The sequence below is a fragment of the Anomaloglossus baeobatrachus genome, chromosome 3 (assembly GCF_048569485.1).
Source record: "Anomaloglossus baeobatrachus isolate aAnoBae1 chromosome 3, aAnoBae1.hap1, whole genome shotgun sequence".
NCBI lineage: Eukaryota > Metazoa > Chordata > Amphibia > Anura > Aromobatidae > Anomaloglossus > Anomaloglossus baeobatrachus.
This window is the reverse complement of record NC_134355.1, coordinates 62,636,094-62,658,773: the sequence shown is the minus strand read 5'-3', so window position 1 is coordinate 62,658,773 and position 22,680 is coordinate 62,636,094. Positions and strand designations below refer to the sequence as shown.

General features: G+C 47.8%; 1 protein-coding gene across 2 annotated transcripts in view; it reads right to left on the bottom strand.

Annotated features, from left to right (window-relative positions):
- The window catches only part of PPP1R21 (protein phosphatase 1 regulatory subunit 21), a 187,801-nt gene that overhangs the window by 51,201 nt on the left and 113,920 nt on the right, over positions 1-22,680 (bottom strand). For both annotated transcript variants that reach the window (XM_075339212.1, XM_075339213.1), the window contains exons 13-15: positions 13,406-13,498; positions 9,740-9,867; positions 6,926-7,078 (exon numbers count right to left, since the gene is read on the bottom strand). In XM_075339212.1, the coding sequence (XP_075195327.1) occupies positions 6,926-7,078; positions 9,740-9,867; positions 13,406-13,498 (374 nt within the window). The remainder of the gene's footprint in view (positions 1-6,925; positions 7,079-9,739; positions 9,868-13,405; positions 13,499-22,680) is intronic.

Here is a 22,680-nt window from a genome sequence, read left to right as displayed (position 1 = left end):
CATCTCATTAGCCGAAACCACACACTGCACAGAGCAGCTCCTGCAATGTAACCACGCCAATTCCCAAAAGGAGCCACATCTGGACAGGGACCATCTCCTTTTCATCCGCTGTAATTGATAATGTGATGTAAACAAGCACGAACTGACCATTTTATGCAGATAACGGCCGCGATTTAGATTACATGTTAGTCTTCCACTGTGGGGGACAGGCATTTTGTACTCCACTGGGGTAATGGTGTACAATTGAAGAAACATTTGATGGCGGCATCTCAAAAAGTCGCAAAGGATGAATTAAAACTAAAATATCTGAATTAACTCAAAACCACAGCCTCAGATTAAAGAGGCAAAATGAAAGCAAGTAGAGAACTAGCAAGGGCAAAAGGGGAAGGGAAGGGGGGGGGAATAGGGCAAAAAGGCGGAGGGGGGTGAGAAGGGTAAAAGGGGGCAAGAGGGCAAAAGGGGGCAAGAGGGCAAAAGGGGGCAAGAGGGCAAAAGGGGGCAAGAGGGCGCAAGAAGGCAAAAGGGCAAGGGAAGAGGAAAAGAAAGGGAAAAGGGGAAGGAAAGGGGAAAAGGAGAAGAAAAGAAGCAACTAAAGCCAATATTTCTCTGAAAAAAAAAGACGAAAAATGAAATGCTATTCTTCTTTTACAAAACCAGGTATGTAAAATCATCCCATCAAGAACAGACCTTTAGCCTCACGGGATGACAATCCGGAGAGCGCTTTCTGCCCAACACTCAGGATATGGTTGGCAGAGATGCATCTTGGCATGAAAAATATGGTTAGGGGTCATCAGAGTAGAGAACAAGGCCCAAACAGCGCAGGGCTCCTCCCCTCCGCAACAACTGGTGCAGGCTCCCCCCTTTCCTAATACCCCCGACAAGCCCAGAACCTCGCCACCCCCCCCCCCCAAAAAAAACGACAGGCCAATATCCCACCAGTATCCCATGGCGATTATGTTTTCTGAAGGATATTGTCACCCATACGTTTACTGATGTTACTGGTGCTGCAGTACTGAAAAACTGCTGTCTTAATTCATATGCAAATGAGGCTTAAGTGCTCTGGGAGTGTGAAAGCACTTCCCAATCATCGGCTTCCCTGACTTGTATTCCCTACTCATCCCCCATATTCCTCTGCTTGACAGACAGGTTATCTGTGTAGTCCGGGCCAGTGAGCTGTCACTCAAACAAAAGGAGTGTGGGGTGGTGCTGGAAATAGAGCCAGGGACACAAAGGCTTGGGAAGTGCTTTGACAGGCTCAGAGCACTTAATCCTCATTTGCATGAGTTAAAACAGTAATTTATCAATAAGGGAACAGCAGATTGCATAAAGCACATGGGTGGATGACATTATCTTTCAAAAATCAACATGACCATGGTGGGGGTTGATCGTCCTTAAGGTGGTGTCACACACAGCGACAACGACGTCGCTGCTACGTCACCATTTTCTGTGACGTTGCAGCGATGTCCCGTCGCTGTCGCTGTGTGTGACATCCAGCAACGAGCTGGCCCCTGCTGTGAGGTCGTCGCTCGTTGCTGAATGTCCAGCTTCATTTTTTGGTAGTCGCTCTCCCGCTTTGACGCACACATCGTTGTGTGCGACAGCGAGAGAGCGACGAAATGAAGCGAGCAGGCAGCAGGAGCCGGCATCTGGCAGCTGCGGTAAGCTGTAACCAAGGTGGTTACCCGATATTTACCTTCGTTACCAGCCTCCGCCGCTCTCACGCTGCCTGTGCTGCCGGCTCCTGCTCTCTGCACATGTAGCTGCAGTACACATCATGTAATTAACCCGATGTGTACTGTAACTAGGAGAGCAGGGAGCCAGCGCTAAGCAGTGTGCACTGCTCCCTGCTCTCTGCAGATGTAGCTGCAGGACACATCGTGTAATTAACCCGATGTGTACTGTAGCTAGGAGAGCAGGGAGCCAGCGCTAAGCAGTGTGCACTGCTCCCTGCTCTCTGCAGATGTAGCTGCAGGACACATCGTGTAATTAACCAGATGTGTACTGTAGCTAGGAGAGCAGGAAGCCAGCGCTCCGTGTGCGCGGCTCCCTGCAGTCTGCACATGTTGCAGCACAGCGACGCGTGTCGTTATGATCGCTGCTTCGGCTGCTGTGTTTGACAGCTAAGCAGCGATCATAACAGCGACTTACAAGGTCGCTGCTACGTCACAGAAAATGGTGACGTAACAGCGACGTCGTTGTCGCTGTCGTTTAGTGTGACCCCAGCTTTACAGATTCCTTTTAAGTACCTTAAAAAAAAAAAGAAATTAAGCCACAATGATTTTCTGCCTATTACTTCAAACCATCTGGCAGAGATGCTGCAGAGAACACAGAGTTAATCTACTACTGATGAAACAGGCTGAGATGTGGAGCTTAGTGAGAAAGGGCAGAGGGGGGAGGCTCCTGCTGCAGGCAGTTGTCTAAGGGGTGCTTCTCACATAGCGAGATCGCTGCTGAGTCGCGGTTTTTGTGACGCACCAGTGACCTCATTAGCGATCTCGCTGTGTGTGACACTGAGCAGCGATCTGGCCCCTGCTGTGAAATCGCTGATTGTTATACACAGTGCTGGTTCATTTTTTTGACGTTGCTCTCCCGCTGTGAAGCATACATCGCTGTGTGTGACAGCGAGAGAGCAACGATCTGAATGTGCAGGGAGCCAGCGTCTGGCAGCCTGCGGTAAGCTGTAACCAAGGTAAATATCGGGTAACCAAGCAAAGTGCTTAGCTTGGTTACCCGATATTTACCTTGGTTACTAGTGTCCACCGCTCTCAGGCTGCCAGTGCCAGCTTCCTGCTCCCTGCACATGTAGCTGAAGTACACATCAGGTAAATAAGCAAAGCGGTTTGCTTATTAACCCGATGTGTACTCTGGCTACGAGTGCAGGGAGCCAGCACTAAGCGGTGTGCACTGGTAACCAAGGTAAATATCGGGTAACCAAGCGCTGGCTGGTCACCGGTCGCTGGTGAGATCTGCCTGATTGACAGCTCACCAGCGACCATGTAGCGACGCACCAGCGATCCTGACCAGGTCAGATCGCTGGTGGGATCGCTAGAGCGTCGCTAAAGTGTGACAGTACCCTTATAGTCACACACGAGATATTGAGGAGGGGGATGCCATGGCTGAACACAGATTTCTTGATCTATTTCTCAGTGTTAATTCTAATATTAGACAACAGATTAAGTTACAAACTTTCTGCCGTGAAGCAGTAATGTGCAATACATGCGGCGTCCGTACATTTCTATAGGACAGCAGCACATGCAAGAAAAGATCTCAGAAGACAAATTCTCATACTTAGAAGCCATAAGTGTCATCAGTGCAAGAAAGCTATAAAAGGGATAGAATATATCTTAGAATATACAAGAAAATGACCAGAAGTGAAACTGCCCAAACTTTCACCATAAGGGGAGCCCATAGATGACTAAGGCGGTGCAGCGTCTCGGAGGCGGAGGGCAGGCTGCACGCAGCATCTGGAAGCGCCAGGACTTCAAGTCAGTGGATTTATTGTCACGTTAATTGGAAATCCAGAGGTAATGAGCCCCCCTCGTACCCTTCCTTTACATAATAATACAGACTAAAGCATAAACTATACAGGAGGGAAACAAAGAGCAGTAAAACCATGAAAAGTAAATTAGGTAAGGGATCAGGTACGACGCTAAAGGTACGAGGAGAGGAAGGATGGACAAAGGACAGATAAGCACGCGGAATCATTTATCTGTACACCGGCTACACCCGGTCCGTTCATCTATAGTCTCATTTGTACAGTTAGTGACCGCTTTATTAGATACGCTGGACATCTGCTAACTACTGCAAATATCCAGCCCGACAATCAGGGGCCGAAAATAAATGCAAAACAGCCAGAAAACACCAGAACCCGAGGACAGATCGCAGAAAGTAACTCCATCAAAAGTTAGAAAGGGGGATGGGACTGCGGGAACTGTTATCTCAGTGATCTGAAGGTTTAATTTTTTTGCATATCAAGCTGATGATTTCATTGAAGGCGTGTCTGGGTAGATAAAACATTTTGATCGCTTTTTATTACAAATTTTTAAGATCAGTGCAGCGACTGCAAAAAAAAAAAAACAACAAATAATAGATTTTTTGGTAGAAAACCTGTTTCGTTCATCTGAACGGGGTCATTAAAATTTTCAATGCAGTTTAAAGGGAATCTGTCACCAAGTTATTGCCACCAAATCTCAGCGCAGCCTCTCGTTAAGTGACACATCACTGGAATCAGGATCTCTGCCCCTACGTTATGTTGCTATTATTTTGATAAATTCAATGTTTTTGCTGCAGATTTTTTTATAGCGAGCTCATGAATATGCTGGACTACCTGCAACACACAAAGTAGTCCTCTAATGATAAAATCACTATTTAGTCTGCAGGAGATTATCAAAAGTACACTAAGCAGCCCAATAAGTGACACAGCGCTGGAATAAGGATCTCTGCCCCTACGTTATGCTGCTCTCAGATTAAGTGGCAAAGACCTGTTAACAGACTCGATTTAAAGTGAATCGGTCACCAGGTTTTTGGCAACTAATCAGTGCAGAATAACATAGGGGCAGAGATAATAATTCCAGAGATGTGTCACTTATTGGCCTGTTTAGTGTACTTTTGATAAAATCACTGTTTAATCCACAGGAGATGATCATTAAAGAACTACTTGGTGTGCTGCCAGGTAGTCCAGCATATTTATGAGCTCGGTATAACTGCTAGGTCTGCAGCAGAAAAAACATTGAATTTATCAAAATAACAGCTCAGTAAGTGACATCGCTGGAATCAGGATCTCTGCACCTATGTTATACTGCTCTCAGATGAGGGAGCCCCCTCCATTCCATGGAAGTGTGTGTTATTTGCTCATCCTGCACTTGTGATGCTCCACTTAGTGGGGGTTTAGCTGTATCCTGGTAAAGTACTAGTTTTTGGCCTGGGTGATTACACACTGCAGCCCATCTTTGCTGTAAGTAATAATTTTTGGAGGATATTTATTCCGCTTTTTGTTGCTATTATTACACCTAATCTGGAAGCAGCACAATGTAGGAGCAGAGATCATGATTCCAGCGATGTGTCACTTATTGGGCTGCTTAGTGTACTTTTGATAATCTCCTGTGGATTAAACAGTGATTTTATCAAAAGTACACTAAGCAGCCCAATAAGTGACACATTGCTGGAATCAGGATCTCTGCTCCTACATTGTGCTGCTCCCAGATTAGGTGAAATAATAGCAACAAAAAGCGGAATAAATATCCTCCAAAAATTATTACTTACAGCAAAGATGGGCTGCAGTGTGTAATCGCCCAGGCTAAAAACTAGTACTTTACCACGATACAGCTAAACCCCCATTAAGTGGAGGCATCACAGGTGCAGGAGAAGCAAATCACACACACACACTTCCATGGAATGGAGGGGGCTCCCTCATCTGAGAGCAGTATAACATAGGTGCAGAGATCCGGATTCCAGCGATGTGTCACTTACTGAGCTGTTAGCTGTCATTTTGATAAATTCAATATTTCCTCTGTTGCAGATCTGTTATAGAGAGCTTTATAGAATAGAACATAGAATATGCTGGACTACCTGCAGCACACCAAGTAGTCCTTTAATGATAATCTGCTGCGGATTAAACAGTGATTTTATCATTAAAGGACTACTTATTGTGCTGTAGGTAGTCCAGCATATTCCATGTTCTATTCTATATGAGCTCTCTATAACAGATCTGCAACAGAGGAAATATTGAATTTATCAAAATGACAGCTAACAGCTCAGTAAGTGACACATCGCTGGAATCAGGGTCTCTGCCCCTATGTTATACTGCTCTCAGATGGGGGAGCAAAAACCTGGTGACAGATTACCCTTTAAAGTGAATCTGTCAACAGGTCTTTGTCGTTTAATCTGAAAGCAGGAATAATGTTGGGGCTGAGACCCTGATTCCAGTGATGTGGTGACAGATTCCCTTTAAATCAATGGGACAGTCACTGAAATTTCTGCAAAAAATAGGTGAAAAAGAGGAGCAACCGCTAAAAATTAGTCAAAAACCTAGCAATCAGATCCACACGAAGCAAGGATCATAATCCGATTAACTGGTAAGAAATTCTAAGGATAGGCTTTTAAATCTCCTTTTCCATACGACACATGGTAATGAGAAGGTAATATCCAGAGCAGATCTTATTGCGGTGCCTTGCATCATGGCCGATACTAAGAAAAATGTATTTAATAATGACGGCCCTCCTAATGCTGGACATATACAGGGACGTTAATTGCAGGCACATAAATATTCCATGGATGAAAGTGCTCGCTTCCTCCATTCGGAAAATGAATACTGACTACATAACTTATGCTCTGATGCAAAAAAAACACTTAAAAAATTGGATATGACCTTAAACTAAGGGCTGAGTATGAGCTCCTCCTCCCAGTGCAATTATCCATTCATTATTATCATCATCAGCTATAAAATAGGTTCATTCTCCACCGAAAAAAAATGTATGTTACAAATGAGCTCAAAAGAAGAAGAAGACTCATTATAGAGAAGGAACAAGAAAAAGAAAAAAAAAAAAAAAGACAAGGATCCTAAAAATAAAAATCAATTCATTCCGACAATTAATGGCTGTACGGATCTGCAGGTAAGAGCCGCTCCTGGGGCAGACACTACCCAATTATAATGAAAACCTTAAATATCACAGGGCTCAGAAGAGTCCTACAGACGACATTTTGCTGGCATGAAAATAAATTAATGCTGCGGACCAGACTTGTTCAGCACAAATTGTCAGCAGTATCCGCTTTGCTTGGGATCTAAATATTTAATGACCTGTGGTGGGGATCTCACTGGCAGCCTGAAACGCGAGGACGGCGGCGGAGGAGACAATATTTGTTCTCTAATCAGGACGTAATGCAGGTTAAATACTGGGAGGGGAGAGACTGCGCCTCCTGTACTAACCGTCTTTAAAGCTTTCATGTACCGGGCGGCTTTCTGCTTGTACTGGAGCATCATTTCGGCTGACAGGGGGTTGGTGAAGCCGGGCCTCCCTTTTGGTCCGTAACTTAAGGATGTCATGAAGTAGTCCAGGTTGTTGGAGAAAAAGGTTGCGATCTGTTAGAAGAGAAAGGGAAATGTAAGAATAAAGACAAAAAATGCTCATTATATTGCAATTATCTGTATCTGCAGGAACCTGGACTAGTGGCCACGTCCTTATTCCGTGGCTGCCAAACAAGAGCCCCGTGAACCTTCTCCAACCTGCGGCATCCACGGTGCCTCTTCTGAAGCCCGGGACGACGTCATCGGGGTGGTAGAATGCGAGTCATGCCTACAAACAAGAGGCGCCAAGGATGCCGCTAGCTGAAATAGGTTTGCAGGGATCAAGTCTTGCAACCATAGTGTATAGGCGTGGCTGTTGGATAGGGGTCCTTTTGAGTCAACTTGAGTAACCTATTGTTGCAAGTTAGGCCTAGGACACACGGCATGAAAATCGAACTGAGTGGAATGAGATAAAACACCGCATTCCACTCAGACCAATATTACCCTATGTGCCAGCACCCATGAGCGATCATTTTCTCAGCCCTAATCGGACCGAGAAAACAGTCATAGCATGCTGCGGGTGTAATGCGATCCTCTTTCTCTCACACCCATTCAAGTCTATGGGACGAGAGAAACATCGCACTGCACTCGCAGAACACCGGTGTACCACGAGTGCAGAGCGAGAATGGCAATAGCCGGCTACGGAGGAAAGAGAGAGAAAAATCCCGCCCGCCCCTCCTCAGAACCGGCCCGCCCCTCCTCAGCGCTTCTGACGTTCCTGTGAGAAGTGTGCGCGGCTGTGCCGGTGATGCGTTTTTTTTTTTTTATTTTAATAATTAAAAAAAAAACTCTGTGCGGTCCCCTGCAATTTTGATACCTAGCCATGATAATGCCAGCTGCGGACTGGTATTCCAGCCACAGCCACTCGGTATTGCCGCATCTATTAGATGTGACAATCCCAGCGCTTTAGCGGCTCTTCTTGATTGCCCTGGTGCGGTGGCAATCGGGGTAATAGCAGGGGTTAATAACAGTGCACAGCTGCTACTAAACCCTAGGTTAGTAATGGCACAGACGTCTATCGGATATCTGCATCACACTAACCTATAAATGAAAGTAAATTAACACAGAGAAAAATCCTTTATTTGGAATAAAATTCAAAACACACACCCTCCACCACTTTATTAACCCCGAGCACCCTGCAGGTGCGGCGTAATCCACACAAGGTCCCACACCACTTCAGCTCTGCTACATAGCCAGTGGCCATAGAGAACAACCGCTGAAGGTGCAGACAATGACCGCTGCGATGACTGCACAGCAGGCAGACCCTGTCACAGGCTGGGGGCGCGGTCTGCCTGAAACCAATCACAGATTGAGGACGGCCGGTGGACGAAGAAAACACGGAAAGCTGTGTGTATACTGTAGATGCACAGTACAGAAAGTGAAAGCGAAACCTGGAAGCAGTGTTCCGCCATGACACAGAGTCTCGGTAAGTTTGAAACACTGTTTTATTTCTGTTTTTCTTTATATTCTTTTCACTGGGGCTGGATCCGGATCGTGAACCCGGAATTCCGGATTCGGCACCCAGAAATCTTTGAAACCGCGCGGATCCGGAGTTTTACAATCCGGATCCGCTCAGCCCTACTCACAAGTAAAGATGAGCAGACCCGTGTAAGTTCAGTTCAGAAGGTTCAGCTGGACTTCAGATAAGGTTTGGTTTTGGACCTTGACTGGACCTGAACCCCAATGGAGGTCACAAATTGGGCAGTTTGGGTCTGCGCCCACATGCAGCCAGCCGTAAGCAGATCACTGACAGGGTCTTTACTGTTGACTTTTTGGTGCACACTACATCCGATCATGCTGTTGTCACCCCCAGCGCAATCAAATACTGTAAGTGGCTTGCACTGGGCCGAGCACAGAGCGTACCCAAGCACAGAGCGTACCCAGGCACAGAGCGTACCCAGGCACAGAGCGTACCCAGGCACAGAGCGTACCTGCGCGAGTGATTTGCATATGTAAAGCATCCAATCTCTCTTTTTTTTCTGTAAAGACCCTGTTCAGTACAAAAACTATACCTTGAGTTCGCTCATCTCTACTCACGATGATCATGGCTTGGCCAAATGTGCATAGTTTTGTCAATGCGAGAGTGAATAAACTGACAGCATAGCAGGTCGACAGATTGTGCATGCTGAAATCCAACATGCCTGATCCTTCTTTCTCCTGACACCTCTATAGTCTGAAGATACTGGGCCATTCATCTGTTCTTCATCTAATATGTATAGACACCTCACATACCTATATCAGCGGCTTATCTAAGCCACACATGAAGCTGCAATTCTGGAAAAACGTCCATAAATCTGAAGGTTTTTTGTTCCCACCAATAATGATTTTTGGTACGATGATATATAACATAAATGATTGATCAGAAGGGAGTAAAGATTCTATGAAAAGTATCAAGCCTGGATCCAACAGTTACATTACAGGCTATGGAGGCAAGCATGCCCTGTGCTGCGACTGATGCTCGTCTATAGCAGCTGCATGGCTGTGTACTTCTGTCAGTAATGATCATATCCAATGGTTAGACCAGGGGGTCACATACTTTACTCCATGTAGTGTAGCGCTCCATGCCCTTTAAATATAGTTCTAAAAGCGCGACACTAGCAAAATATAACATTAACGACGCGTTTCCACCCAGTGATAACATGGAGACAGTGGTACTGACGGCAGCTAGATCACTACCTTGCTGGCTGCATTGGTCAGAGCGACGAGTGAAGACAAGATGCAATCATTTGTGGTTTTCAGTTTATCGGTGGCTCCCGGCAGCTCCTGCTCGAGCGCAGCTTTATGACTGTAGTGCCTGGAAAGCTCTACAATGACAAAAACAAGGAAAAAGAGACATAAACAAGCGAGTCCTCCAGAGGAAGGCACTACTATAGGAAGAGACATATCATACCGTTATCATTTACAGATCCGGTGTCTAACGATACAGCCTCACTTATCTGTGCTCCCGGACACCGCGTCAGACAACAACCACATACTATAATTTTATATTTAAAGGAAATCTGTCACCAGATTTGTGCTCCTCCATCTGAGAGCAGAAAAATGTAGAGACCGAGATCCTGATTGCAGCGATGTGTCACTTACTGCGCTGCTTAGTGTAGTTTTGATAAAATCACTGTTCAATTAGCAGTAGATCATTATTACAGGACTACTTGGCGTGCTGCCAGGTAGTCCAGCATATTAATGAGCTCTGTATAACTGCTAGATCTGCAGCAGAGAAAACATTGACAGCAAACAGCTTAGTAAGTGACACATCGCTGGAATCAGGGTCTCTGTCTCTACATTATTATGCTCTCAGATGGGGGAGAAAAATCCTGGTGACAGCTTCCCTTTAAGAGGCCCCTATCTTTACAAACAAATGAGAGAAAAAAAAATGACAGAGGAAAGCAAACTTGTAAATATATGAGAAACCAGATAGTATTATCTCCTGTTCCCTCATCTTTTTCAGCAGGACATTTATAATGGTAGTTGGCTAAATATCTAGTAAATTCCTTTTGACTGGGGATGTGGTGCAATTACTAACAGCGTTGCGATGGAAATGTTGCGGTTTTGCAAATAAAAAAAAACCCTGACACTTCATATTCTGCAGAGATCCCTTCTCAGCAGTCTCATTATCATCACAGACAGGATAACAGTGGAAAGACATTGGAATGTGTAGAAGAGAACGCAAAATCCACCATTCACAATAGGTGAAATTATAGTTCACCAATTCGCTCTCTCTGCACAATGACCTCTGCATAGTTTGCCTCTTATAGCTTCTGTATTACATGGTCTATTGCTGAATGGAGAATTAGGTAATGCGGTTGGCCACGTTTGATGTGTTGCAGAGGTGATATTGTGGCACACACTATTGTTTTGCCATGATAGTGCCTTCCCCGGCACTTGTTAGTGCAGCTTTCCTCACAGAATGCACAGATCTCCATTCTATAAAATTGCTTCTGGTGGCGGATCCCAATTGCAAAAATCATTTTTAGACCAAACTGCATTAACTTAAAAAAAAAAAAAAAAAAAACCTTTAAAAAGGGGATATTCGATCTAAAATGACAAGTCTGCAGTTACTCAATGTACCTGCAGACTTGTGAATCCTCACATTGTATGCAGTGTGCGCTGTGATGATTCTCCCATGTGGCCGCGAGTATGGGAAATGTATACTACTGGATAGAAACCGAACTTTGTGAAGGTCTTGAGACAGCTCACTGGTTTTACCCATCATGAGAGGTTTCTTGTGTGGCACCTTGGTAATGAGACACCTCTTATAGGAATCAGTTGAACCAGTTATTTATCACTATGTGGTAGGATTGCTTTCTAATTACTGATAGATTTCAGCTGGTGTCATGACTTTCCATGCCTTTTTGCACATCTCTTTCTTTGGGTGTTCAATACTTTTTCCTTATGCCATTTCTCATTATTACGCATCATTAAATTTATGGTTTGATTTATTTGCCTATGTGGATTGGACGGGCTGTTACAAACATGTGGCGAGAAATTCATGTCAATAGCTTGTTTAGAAATATATTTACTTATAGGAGAGGTGAAATAAGTATTGAACACTATCAATTTTCTGAATTGCTGCCTTAAACCTAATATCTTGCATGGACTATACCTGTATATATATTGGCGTGCATTTATGGGAGGAAGACTGTACTGTCAAGCGGTCTCATTTTTGTTATTTAATAAGTGACACGGAACTGGAGCCCCTGCCGCGCCAGTGCCTATACTGACGTGGTTGCAGCAATGACCTGTGATCTACAGCATGTGACCTCTGCAGTCAATCACTGAGCGCTGGGTTTATGCTGAGGCTCAGTGAGCAGTTTGCTGTATTTTTCATTAAAATCACTGTTTCATCAGCAGGAGATTATCACTAGAGTACTAGTAAACCTGCTACCATGTAATCTTCCATAGTCACAAGATTTATAAAACCCCGCCCCACTACCGACTGTCTCCTGTGCATAGGCAGAAAACTGCCAATCGGTGTGGGTGAGGTTATACAGTGTTCAGTATCCAGAAATACTTGTAGATCTGCAGCAGAGAAAACAGTGTTCATTTTTTTTTATCCAGACAGCATACAGGTTAGTAAATGACACAATGAAGGAATCAGGGTCTCCGCTCATGAATCGTGCTGCTCACAGATGGGGGGGGGCTGAAGACAGATTTCCTTCAAAAGTTTAGAATCAGAAATCCCAATAATGTCTGCACAAGCAAATAATTAAAATAGATCTCATAGGGATTGAATCCAGTAGATCTAAGTTTACGCTGTCCTGAGTAATCCCATTATTAGTGGAACAGATTTATATGGAGCATTTCTTTCCCGATTCCCCCCGGGCTAGAGATCATGGATTGTAAATAAAGAGCTCGGGCCTAGGCCAGGAAATCTGTGGCAGGAGCCAAAACTGCAGTGTGTGAACTGAGCCCGACCAACTAAGGCCGCTTTCACATCTGCGTTTTTTCTTTTTTGAAGGACGTTAAAAAACACGCAAACCGCATCCGAGTGGATCCATGACAAATGCGTTGTCATTGCAATGTATTTTCAATGGAATTGCGTTCAGATGCGTTCACATGCGCGTGCATGCGTTCTATAAACGGATCCGTTTGTTTGGTTTTTTACCTAATTTCAAAAACATGTAGTGTTTTATCTGCGTCCAAATACTGTATCTCACTGGATCCTGACTGTACCGCACGCGAGCGCATGTGAACGGTGGTATGCAGATAAAAAGGATCCCGTTCTCTCTCTCCCGCACCCCTCCCCCCGACCCGCAACCCGCCCCCTCCCCCACCGACCCGCAGCCCACACCCTCCCCCACCGACCCGCAGCCCGCACCCTCCCCCACCGACCCGCAGCCCGCACCCTCCCCCACCGACCCGCAGCCCGCACCCTCCCCCTCCCCCACCGACCCACAGCCCGCACCCCCCGACCCACATGACTCCAATGCCCGCCCATAAACTGCTAGTGAAAGGATCCTGTAAAATAACACTTGCGTTTCCATGTGTTCAACACTAAATCAACAGGATACAGTCACATGCCGTTTGCGGGTTTTTTTACGTCCATCAAAAAAAACAAACAAAAAAAAAAAACGCTGGTGTGAAAGCAGCCTAATATGGACCGGCCATTCATCCAGATCCCACCCGGGCAGAAGCCATTACGAGAATCAGGTACAGATATGGCACAGAGTATATTTTGCATTAGAACCTTTTGCAATGTGAAGGCAATATGGCGCCGTGGGACAGTGATGTACTCCAGGATTACAAGCTCTTAATTGGTTTCTTAAAAAGAGAAAAAATAAAAAGGTCTGTTTGGAAATGCAGCCCTGCAGACGATGAGTGGATGAATGACTTGTGCGGCGTTACCTTTCACAATGTCGTGCAGTCCGCGGAGAGCGTCCGAGATCTGGGTCAGTATGGCGCCATAGTTGGCTTTCAGCAAACCCTCTGGTTTTGTGCCTGGAATAATTAGTAAAAATAAAAAAATAAAAATAGATTATTAAAATGTGAACCAGGTCATTAATATTGCAGAGAGACCCCCGGAGAAAATCTCATCCTGAACGATCGGAGACACTATCTCCCAAATTAGGCACGCGGAGTGAGGAAGCAATAGTGGCAGATACAGACTCCTGGGAACAAACAGAATTCATTTCTTATGGTTGGAGGGAAGTGTCAAAAAATTGTATTTATATATTAACTGCACAGGAAAAAAAATGAAAATATTAAACTGAGCTGCTAAAAATATACAATAATTGGGGATCTACCGACTAAGTGGAAATCATCACTGAGATCTAGTGGGGTATGGCAATGCCAGCCGCCATCTGCACCCTGTGGATAGCCATGGAGGGAGTTAAAGGGGTTGTCCAGGATTATGATGAATTACCTATTCTTAGGATAGTTCATTCGTATGATTTGTGGAGGTCCGACACACGGCATTTGCATCTATATGTCATAGCTGCATGCAGTACACGAGAGCGGCCACTACACAGTGTGCGGCGCTGTGCTGCTCCGCTTCTGTACATGATTTACATCTTGCAGCCATAGGACCAGATAGCAGCTGATCGGTGGGTGTGCCGGGTGTCAGAGGCCCACCAATCTGATATTGATGACTTATCCTAAGGATTTTGATTCCGAAAGACAGGTAGTCCAGTTCGAAATCATTGATTATCTGCTTAATATGCTATACTATGGTGACCCATGCAATAGTAAAGGAACAGGACTGTGGATCACAGTAGGGCCTTGTTCACACAATGCAAAATTGTTGAAGGTTTTCAGTCCATGTTTTAAAGCAGAAAATCTATATCAGATTTCGACATCTGCAGCATGTTGAGCCGAGTTGAACCGAGTAAGCTAAAATCCTCAACAAACTCCAATCATGGATGTTAATACAAATTATCAACATTTATATACACTATATGTTAAGAAAAAAAAAACCTTCTACAGAGTAGAATAATGATAGTAGTAATAATAGTAGTAGTAAAAAATAATAGTGATATAATGATAGTAGTGAAAAAAATAGTGGGGAAAAAAAAAAAAAAAAGTGGAAAAAAATAGTAATGAAAAAAAAATAGTGACAAAATAGTGAAAAAAGAAGGGAATTTTGTTTACTTACCGTAAATTCCTTTTCTTCTAGCTCCAATTGGGAGACCCAGACAATTGGGTGTATAGCTACTGCCTCCGGAGGCCACACAAAGTACTACACTTAAAAGTGTAAGGCCCCTCCCCTTCTGGCTATACACCCCCCCGTGGGATCACGGGCTCCTCAGTTTTAGTGCAAAAGCAAGAAGGAGGAAAGCCAATAACTGTTTTAAATACAAATTCAACCCGAGAAACAACCTCGGAGAACTGAACTGTTCAACATGAACAACATGTGCACCCGAAAAAAAACAAACTTCCTAAGAAAACAGGGCGGGTGCTGGGTCTCCCAATTGGAGCTAGAAGAAAAGGAATTTACGGTAAGTAAACAAAATTCCCTTCTTCTTTGTCGCTCCTAATTGGGAGACCCAGACAATTGGGACGTCCAAAAGCAGTCCCTGGGTGGGTAAAAGAATACCTCGTGATAGGGCCGTCAAACAGCCCTTTCCTACAGGTGAGCCACCGCCGCCTGAAGGACTTGTCTACCTAGGCCGGCATCCGCCGAAGCGTAGGTATGCACCTGATAATGCTTGGTAAAAGTGTGCAGACTCGACCAGGTAGCCGCCTGGCACACCTGCTGAGCCGTAGCCTGGTGCCGTAATGCCCAGGACGCACCCACGGCTCTGGTAGAATGGGCCTTCAGTCCTGATGGAATCGGAAGCCCAGCAGAACGGTAGGTGTGAAGAATTGGTTCCTTGATCCAACGCGCAAGGGTGGATTTGGAAGCTTGCGACCCTTTACGCTGACCAGCGACAAGGACAAAGAGTGCATCCGAGCGGCGCAGAGGCGCCGTGCGGGAAATGTAGATCCTGAGTGCTCTCACCAGATCCAATAAATGCAAACCTTTTTCAAATTGGTGAACTGGATGCGGACACAAAGACGGTAAAGTGATATCTTGATTGAGATGAAAGGAAGATACCACCTTGGGAAGAAATTCTGGAATTGGACGCAGAACTACCTTGTCCTGGTGAAACACCAGGAATGGAGATCTGCATGATAACGCCGCCAGCTCGGACACTCTCCGAAGAGACGTGACCGCCACTAGAAAGGCCACTTTCTGTGAAAGACGAGAAAGGGAAACCTCCTTCATAGGCTCGAAAGGCGGCTTTTGGAGAGCAATTAGAACCTTGTTCAGGTCCCAGGGCTCCAACGGCCGCTTGTAAGGGGGGACGATATGACAAACCCCTTGCAGGAACGTGCGTACCTGAGGAAGTCGCGCCAGGCGTTTCTGAAAAAATACGGATAGCGCGGAGACTTGACCCTTAAGGGAGCCAAGCGACAAACCTTTTTCCAACCCAGACTGCAGGAAGGAAAGAAAAGTAGGCAATGCAAAAGGCCAGGGAGAAACTCCCTGAGCAGAGCACCAAGATAGGAATATCCTCCACGTCCTGTGGTAGATCTTGGCGGAGGATGGCTTCCTAGCCTGTCTCATGGTGGCAACCACTTCATGAGATAAACCTGAGGCCGCTAGGATCCAGGACTCAATGGCCACACAGTCAGGTTCAGGGCCGCAGAATTCAGATGGAAAAATGGCCCTTGAGACAGCAAGTCTGGACGGTCTGGTAGTGCCCACGGATGGCCTACCGTGAGGTGCCACAGATCCGGGTACCACAACCTCCTTGGCCAGTCTGGAGCGACGAGAATGGCGCGGCGGCAGTCGGACCTGATTTTGCGGAGCACTCTGGGCAACAATGCCAGAGGTGGGAACACATACGGTAGCCGGAACTGCGACCAATCTTGAACTAAGGCGTCTGCCGCCAGAGCTCGGTGATCGTGAGACCGTGCCATGAAAACCGGGACCTTGTTGTTGTGCCGTGACGCCATCAGGTCGACGTCCGGCATCCCCCAGCGGCGACAGATCTCCTGAAACACGTCCGGGTGAAGAGACCATTCCCCTGCGTCCATGCCCTGGCGACTGAGAAAGTCTGCTTCCCAGTTTTCTACGCCTGGGATGTGAACTGCGGATATGGTGGATGCCGTGTCTTCCACCCACGTCAGAATCCGCCGGACTTCCTGGAAGGCTTTCCGACTGCGTGTTCCCCCTTGGTGGTTGATGTATGCCACCGCTGTGGAGTTGTCCGACTGAATTCGGATCTGCTTGCCTTCCAGCCACTGTTGGAAGGCTTGTAGGGCAAGATAGACTGCTCTGATCTCCAGAACATTGATCTGAAGGGTGGACTCTTTCCGAGTCCACGTACCTTGAGCCCTGTGGTGGAGAAACACTGCTCCCCACCCTGATAGGCTCGCATCTGTCGTGACCACCGCCCAGGATGGGGGTAGGAACGACTTTCCTTTTGACAATGAGGTGGGAAGAAGCCACCACCGGAGAGATTCCTTGGCTGCCTGAGAGAGGGAGACCTCCCTGTCGAGGGACGTCGACTTCCCGTCCCATTGGCGGAGAATGTCCCATTGTAGTGGACGCAGATGAAACTGCGCAAAAGGAACTGCTTCCATTGCTGCTACCATCTTCCCTAGGAAGTGCATGAGGCGCCTCAAGGGGTGCGACTGGCCCTGAAGGAGAGATTGCACCCCTATCTGTAGCGAGCACTGTTTGTCCAGTGGAAGTTTCACTATCGCTGAGAGAGTATGAAACTCCATGCCAAGATATGTTAGTGATTGGGTCGGGGTTAGATTTGACTTTGAAAAGTTGATAATCCACCCGAAACTCTGGAGAGTCTTCAGTGCCACGTTCAGGCTGTGTTGGCATGCCTCTTGAGAGGGTGCCTTGATAAGTAGATCGTCCAAATACGGGATCACGGAGTGACCTTGCGAGTGCAGGACTGCTACTACTGCTGCCATGACCTTGGTGAAGACCCGAGGGGCTGTCGCCAGCCCGAAAGGTAGAGCTACGAACTGCAGGTGTTCGCTTCCTATAACGAAGCGTAGAAAACGCTGATGCTCTGGCGCAATTGGCACGTGGAGATAAGCATCCTTGATGTCTATTGATGCTAGGAAATCTCCTTGAGACATTGAGGCGATAACGGAGCGGAGAGATTCCATCCGGAACCTCCTGGTTTTTACGTGTTTGATGAGCAGCTTTAGATCCAGGACGGGACGGAACGACCCGTCTTTCTTTGGCACCACAAACAAATTGGAGTAAAAACCGTGACCTTGTTCCTGAAGAGGAACAGAAGTCACCACTCCTTCCGCCTTTAGAGCGGACACCGCTTGTAGCAGAGCATCGGCTCGGTCGGGCGGTGGGGAAGTTCTGAAGAAGCGAGTTGGAGGACGAGAGCTGAACTCTATCCTGTACCCGTGAGACAGAATGTCTCTCACCCAACGGTCTTTGACCTGTGACAGCCAAATGTCGCCAAAGCGGGAGAGCCTGCCACCGACCAAGGATGCGGAGAGAGGAGGCTGAGAGTCATGAGGAAGCCGTCTTGGTAACGGTTCTTCCGGCTGGCTTTTTTGGGCGTGATTGAGTCCGCCAAGAATCTGAGCCCCTCTGATCCTTTTGAGTCCTTTTGGACGAGTAGAATTGGGACCTGCCTGAGCCTCGAAAGGACCGAAAACCAGACTGTCCCCTCCTCTGTTGGGGTTTGTTTTGTCTGGGCTGAGGTAAGGATGAATCCTTACCCTTGGAGTGTTTAATGATTTCATCCAAACGCTCACCAAACAATCGGTCACGAGAAAAAGGCAAACTGGTTAAGCACTTCTTGGAAGAAGAATCTGCCTTCCATTCTCTCAACCACAGGGCTCTGCGTAAAACCACAGAGTTGGCTGACGCCACCGCCGTACGGCTCGTAGAGTCTAGGACAGCATTAATCGCGTAAGACGCGAATGCAGACATTTGAGAGGTCAAGGGTGCCACCTGCGGAGCAGATGTACGTGTGACCGTGTCGACCTGTGTAAGGCCAGCTGAAATAGCTTGGAGTGCCCATACGGCTGCGAATGCTGGCGCCAACGACGCTCCAATCGCTTCATAGATGGATTTTAACCAGAGCTCCATCTGCCTGTCAGTGGCATCTTTAAGTGCCGCCCCATCTTCCACTGCAACTAGAGATCTGGCTGCAAGCCTGGAGATTGGAGGGTCCACCTTGGGACACTGTGTCCAGGCCCTTGACCACGTCAGGGGGAAAAGGATAGCGTGTATCTTTAAGCCGTTTGGAAAAACGCTTATCTGGATAAGCGTGGTGTTTCTGGATTGCGTCTCTAAAGTCAGAGTGGTCCAGAAAAGTGCTTAATTTACGCTTGGGATACCTGAAATGGAATTTCTCCTGCTGTGAAGCTGCCTCCTCCGCAAGAGGAGCTGGTGGAGAAATATCTAACATCTTATTGATGGACGCTATAAGATCATTCACTATGGCGTCACCATCCGGGGTATCTAGATTGAGAGCGGCCCCAGCATCAGACTCCTGATCAGTTACATCCGCCTCATCACACAGAGAGTCGTCCCGCTGGGACCCTGACCAGTGTGATGAAGTTGAGGGTCGCTCATAGCGAGCCCGCTTAGGTTGTCTGGGACTGTCGTCCGAGTCAGAGCCGTCACCCTGGGGTGCATGTGACACCCCCGGAGCTAGGAAGTGGTCCAGCTGAGGGGGACAAGGTGGCAATGAATCAACAGTGCCCATGGTCTGAGTTACTGGTCTAGACTGCAATGTTTCAAGAATTTTAGACATAGTCATAGACAATCTGTCAGCAAAAGCTGCAAACTCCGTCCCTGTCACCTGGACAGCATTCACAGGTGGTTCTCCCTGGGTCACCTCTAGCAGCGGCCCCGGCTGAGCAATTGCCACAGGGGCCGAGCACTGCACACAATGGGGGTCAGTGGAACCTGCCGGTAGAGTAGCCCCACATGCGGTACAAGCAGCATATAAAGTCCGTGCCTTGGCACTTTTGCTTTTTGCGGACGACATGCTGTTGTCTCCTTGAGAAATCTAAGGAGGGTATATAGCAGAAAATCACCAGCGACTGTACAGTGCAAAGTATTGCCAGCACAAAATACAAAGTACACTATGGCACAAGTGGGGGAGAGCCCTTGAGGGCTGCTTACCGCCCGCTGAAAAGCGGGTGTGAGGTCGTAGAATCCCTTGTCTGAGTCTCCCCGTCTCCCCTCTGCAGCTCAGCGTGCAGGCAGGAATGGCTGCCGGCGTCCTGTGAAGAGGGGCGGACCGTGGGCGTCACAAACAAAAGTGCGGGAAACTGCGTCCCACTGTGCCTAGTGTGAGGGCTGGAGTATGTAAAACAGACTCCAGCTCTTAGCGCTGCTGGTCTGTACAGCGTCCCGCCCTCCTCCTGACTGGCAGGTCTGGGGGCGGGAACGAAACGAACTAGGCCGCAAAAGCCGGGGACTGTAGTAATCTAGCGCGGCCGTCATATATGCACGGCCAGCGCGGAAGTCCCCGGCGCACCACAAATCCCAGCCGCGACGCAGTAAAAACTGACCCCCGCGGCCGGATCGGCCGATCGTACTAAGTCACCTCACTCAGCAGAGCTGTAGTGAGTAACGGCACAAGCGCAGCAGCGCTGTTTACCCCGGCGCACTAACACACCCAGCAATGCTGCAGTGTGCGTGCGATAAGCACGGGGACACGGAGTACCTTGATGGAGCAGGGTCCTGTCCCTGAGGAAACTCCGCTCCGTATCCAGCAGATCCTCCAGGGGCTGTGGATGGAGCACGGCCTCAGTGCCCGGAGACCGGTAAAGTCCCACTTCACCCAGAGCCCTAATGGGGATGGGGAAGGAATCAGCATGTGGGCTCCAGCCTCCGTACCCGCAATGGGTACCTCAACCTTAACAAACACCGCCGACAGAAAGTGGGGTGAGAAGGGAGCATGCTGGGGGCCCTCGTATGGGCCCTCTTTTCTTCCATCCGACATAGTCAGCAGCTGCTGCTGACTAAACAGTGGAGCTATGCGTGGATGTCTGGCCTCCTTCGCACAAAGCATAAAACTGAGGAGCCCGTGATCCCACGGGGGGGAGTATAGCCAGAAGGGGAGGGGCCTTACACTTTTAAGTGTAGTACTTTGTGTGGCCTCCGGAGGCAGTAGCTATACACCCAATTGTCTGGGTCTCCCAATTAGGAACGAGAAAGAAAAAAAGAATTTTGTTTACTTACCGTAAATTCTTTTTCTTATAGTTCCGTATTGGGAGACCCAGACCATGGGTGTTTAGCTTCTGCCTCCGGAGGACACACAAAGTACTACACTTAAAAGTGTAGCTCCTCCCTCTGAGCTTATACACCCCCTGGTAGCCAGTCCTAGCCAGTTTAGTGCAAAAGCTGAAGGAGAATAGCCACCTACAAGTAGAACAGAGCAAGAGCCGGAACAACCGGAGACTCTGTCCACGACAACAGCCGGTGATAACACGCGGAACAAGAAATTGCCAACAGGCAACAGGGAGGGTGCTGGGTCTCCCAATACGGAACTATAAGAAAAAGAATTTACGGGAAGTAAACAAAATTCTCTTTTTCTTTATCGTTCCTTTGGGAGACCCAGACCATGGGACGTTCCAAAGCAGTCCCTGGGTGGGAAATAAACAGAAAAACTAAGAAGTAGGCAGAACCTAACTTCACAAATGGGCGACAGCTGCCTGAAGGATGCGTCTGCCCAAGCTCGCATCTGCCAAAGCATGAGCATGCACTTGGTAGTGCTTCGAAAAGGTGTGCAGGCTAGTCCAAGTGGCAGCCTGACAGACTTGTTGAGCCGTAGCCTGGTGCCTGAAAGCCCAAGAGGCACCGACAGCTCTGGTCGAATGTGCCTTGATCCCCGGCGGGGGAGGCACCTGAGTACTCTGGTAGGCGTCCGAAATGGTCGATCTAATCCAACGGGCTAAGGTTGGCTTAGAAGCAGAAAGGCCCTTGCGCCGACCTGTGGTTAGCACAAAAAGAGAAGTGCACCGCCTAAGTGCAGGGGTGCGAGACACATAGATCCGGAGAGCACGCACCAGATCCAGAGTATGCAGCGCTTTTTCAAAGCGATGAACAGGAGCTGGACAAAAGGAAGGTAGTGTAATGTCCTGGTTAAGGTGGAAAGGAGAGACCACCTTAGGAAGAAAGTCCGGAGTCGGACGGAGAACCACCTTGTCTTGATGGAAAACTAAAAAAGGTGACTCCGAAGAGAGCGCAGCCAAATCAGAGCCTCTCCTGAGGGAAGTTATGGCCACCAGAAAGGTCACTTTCTGTAAAAGACGATACAAAGAAACGTCCCTAAGAAGCTCAAAGGGGGGTTTCTGCAAAACCGTGAGAACCAAGTTAAGGTCCCAGGGATCCAAGGGCCGCCGGTAAGGCGGAATGATGTGAGACGCGCCTTGCATGAAGGTGCGGACCTGAGCCAGCCGAGCGAGATGCCGCTGGAACAGCACTGATAAAGCTGAGACTTGTCCCTTGAGAGAGTTGAGGGACAGTCCTAGCTGCAGACCGGACTGTAGAAAAGACAGAAGGGTCGGCAAGGAGAATGGCCAAGGAGGATGGTCGGTAGAGCGACACCAGGACAGGAAAATTTTCCAAGTCCTGTGATAGATCTTAGCGGAGAAAGACATACGGGCCCGAGTCATAGTGGAGATGACTTCAGGAGGAATACCAGAAGCCGTCAAAATCCAGGACTCAAGAGCCACGCCGTCAATTTGAGGACCGCAGAATTCGGGCGGAAAAATGGACCTTGCGAGAGTAGGTCTGGACAGTCCGGGAGATGCCACGGCATCTCTACGGACAGATGGAGCAGGTTTGGATACCAAGCTCGCCTGGGCCAGTCCGGTGCAATGAGGATGACTCGACGGCCCTCCATTCTGATCTTGCGCAGGACTCTGGGCAAGAGAGCTAGAGGGGGAAACACGTAAGACAGACGAAACTGGGACCAGTCTTGAACCAGAGCGTCCGTGGCGAATGCCTGAGGATCGTGTGAGCGAGCCACGTAAACAGGAACTTTGTTGTTGTGACGGGATGCCATTAGGTCCACGACCGGAGTGCCCCATTTGCGGCAGATTGACTGAAACACTGCCGGGTGCAGGGACCACTCGCCACTGTCCACGGTTTGACGGCTGAGATAATCTGCCTCCCAGTTTTCCAC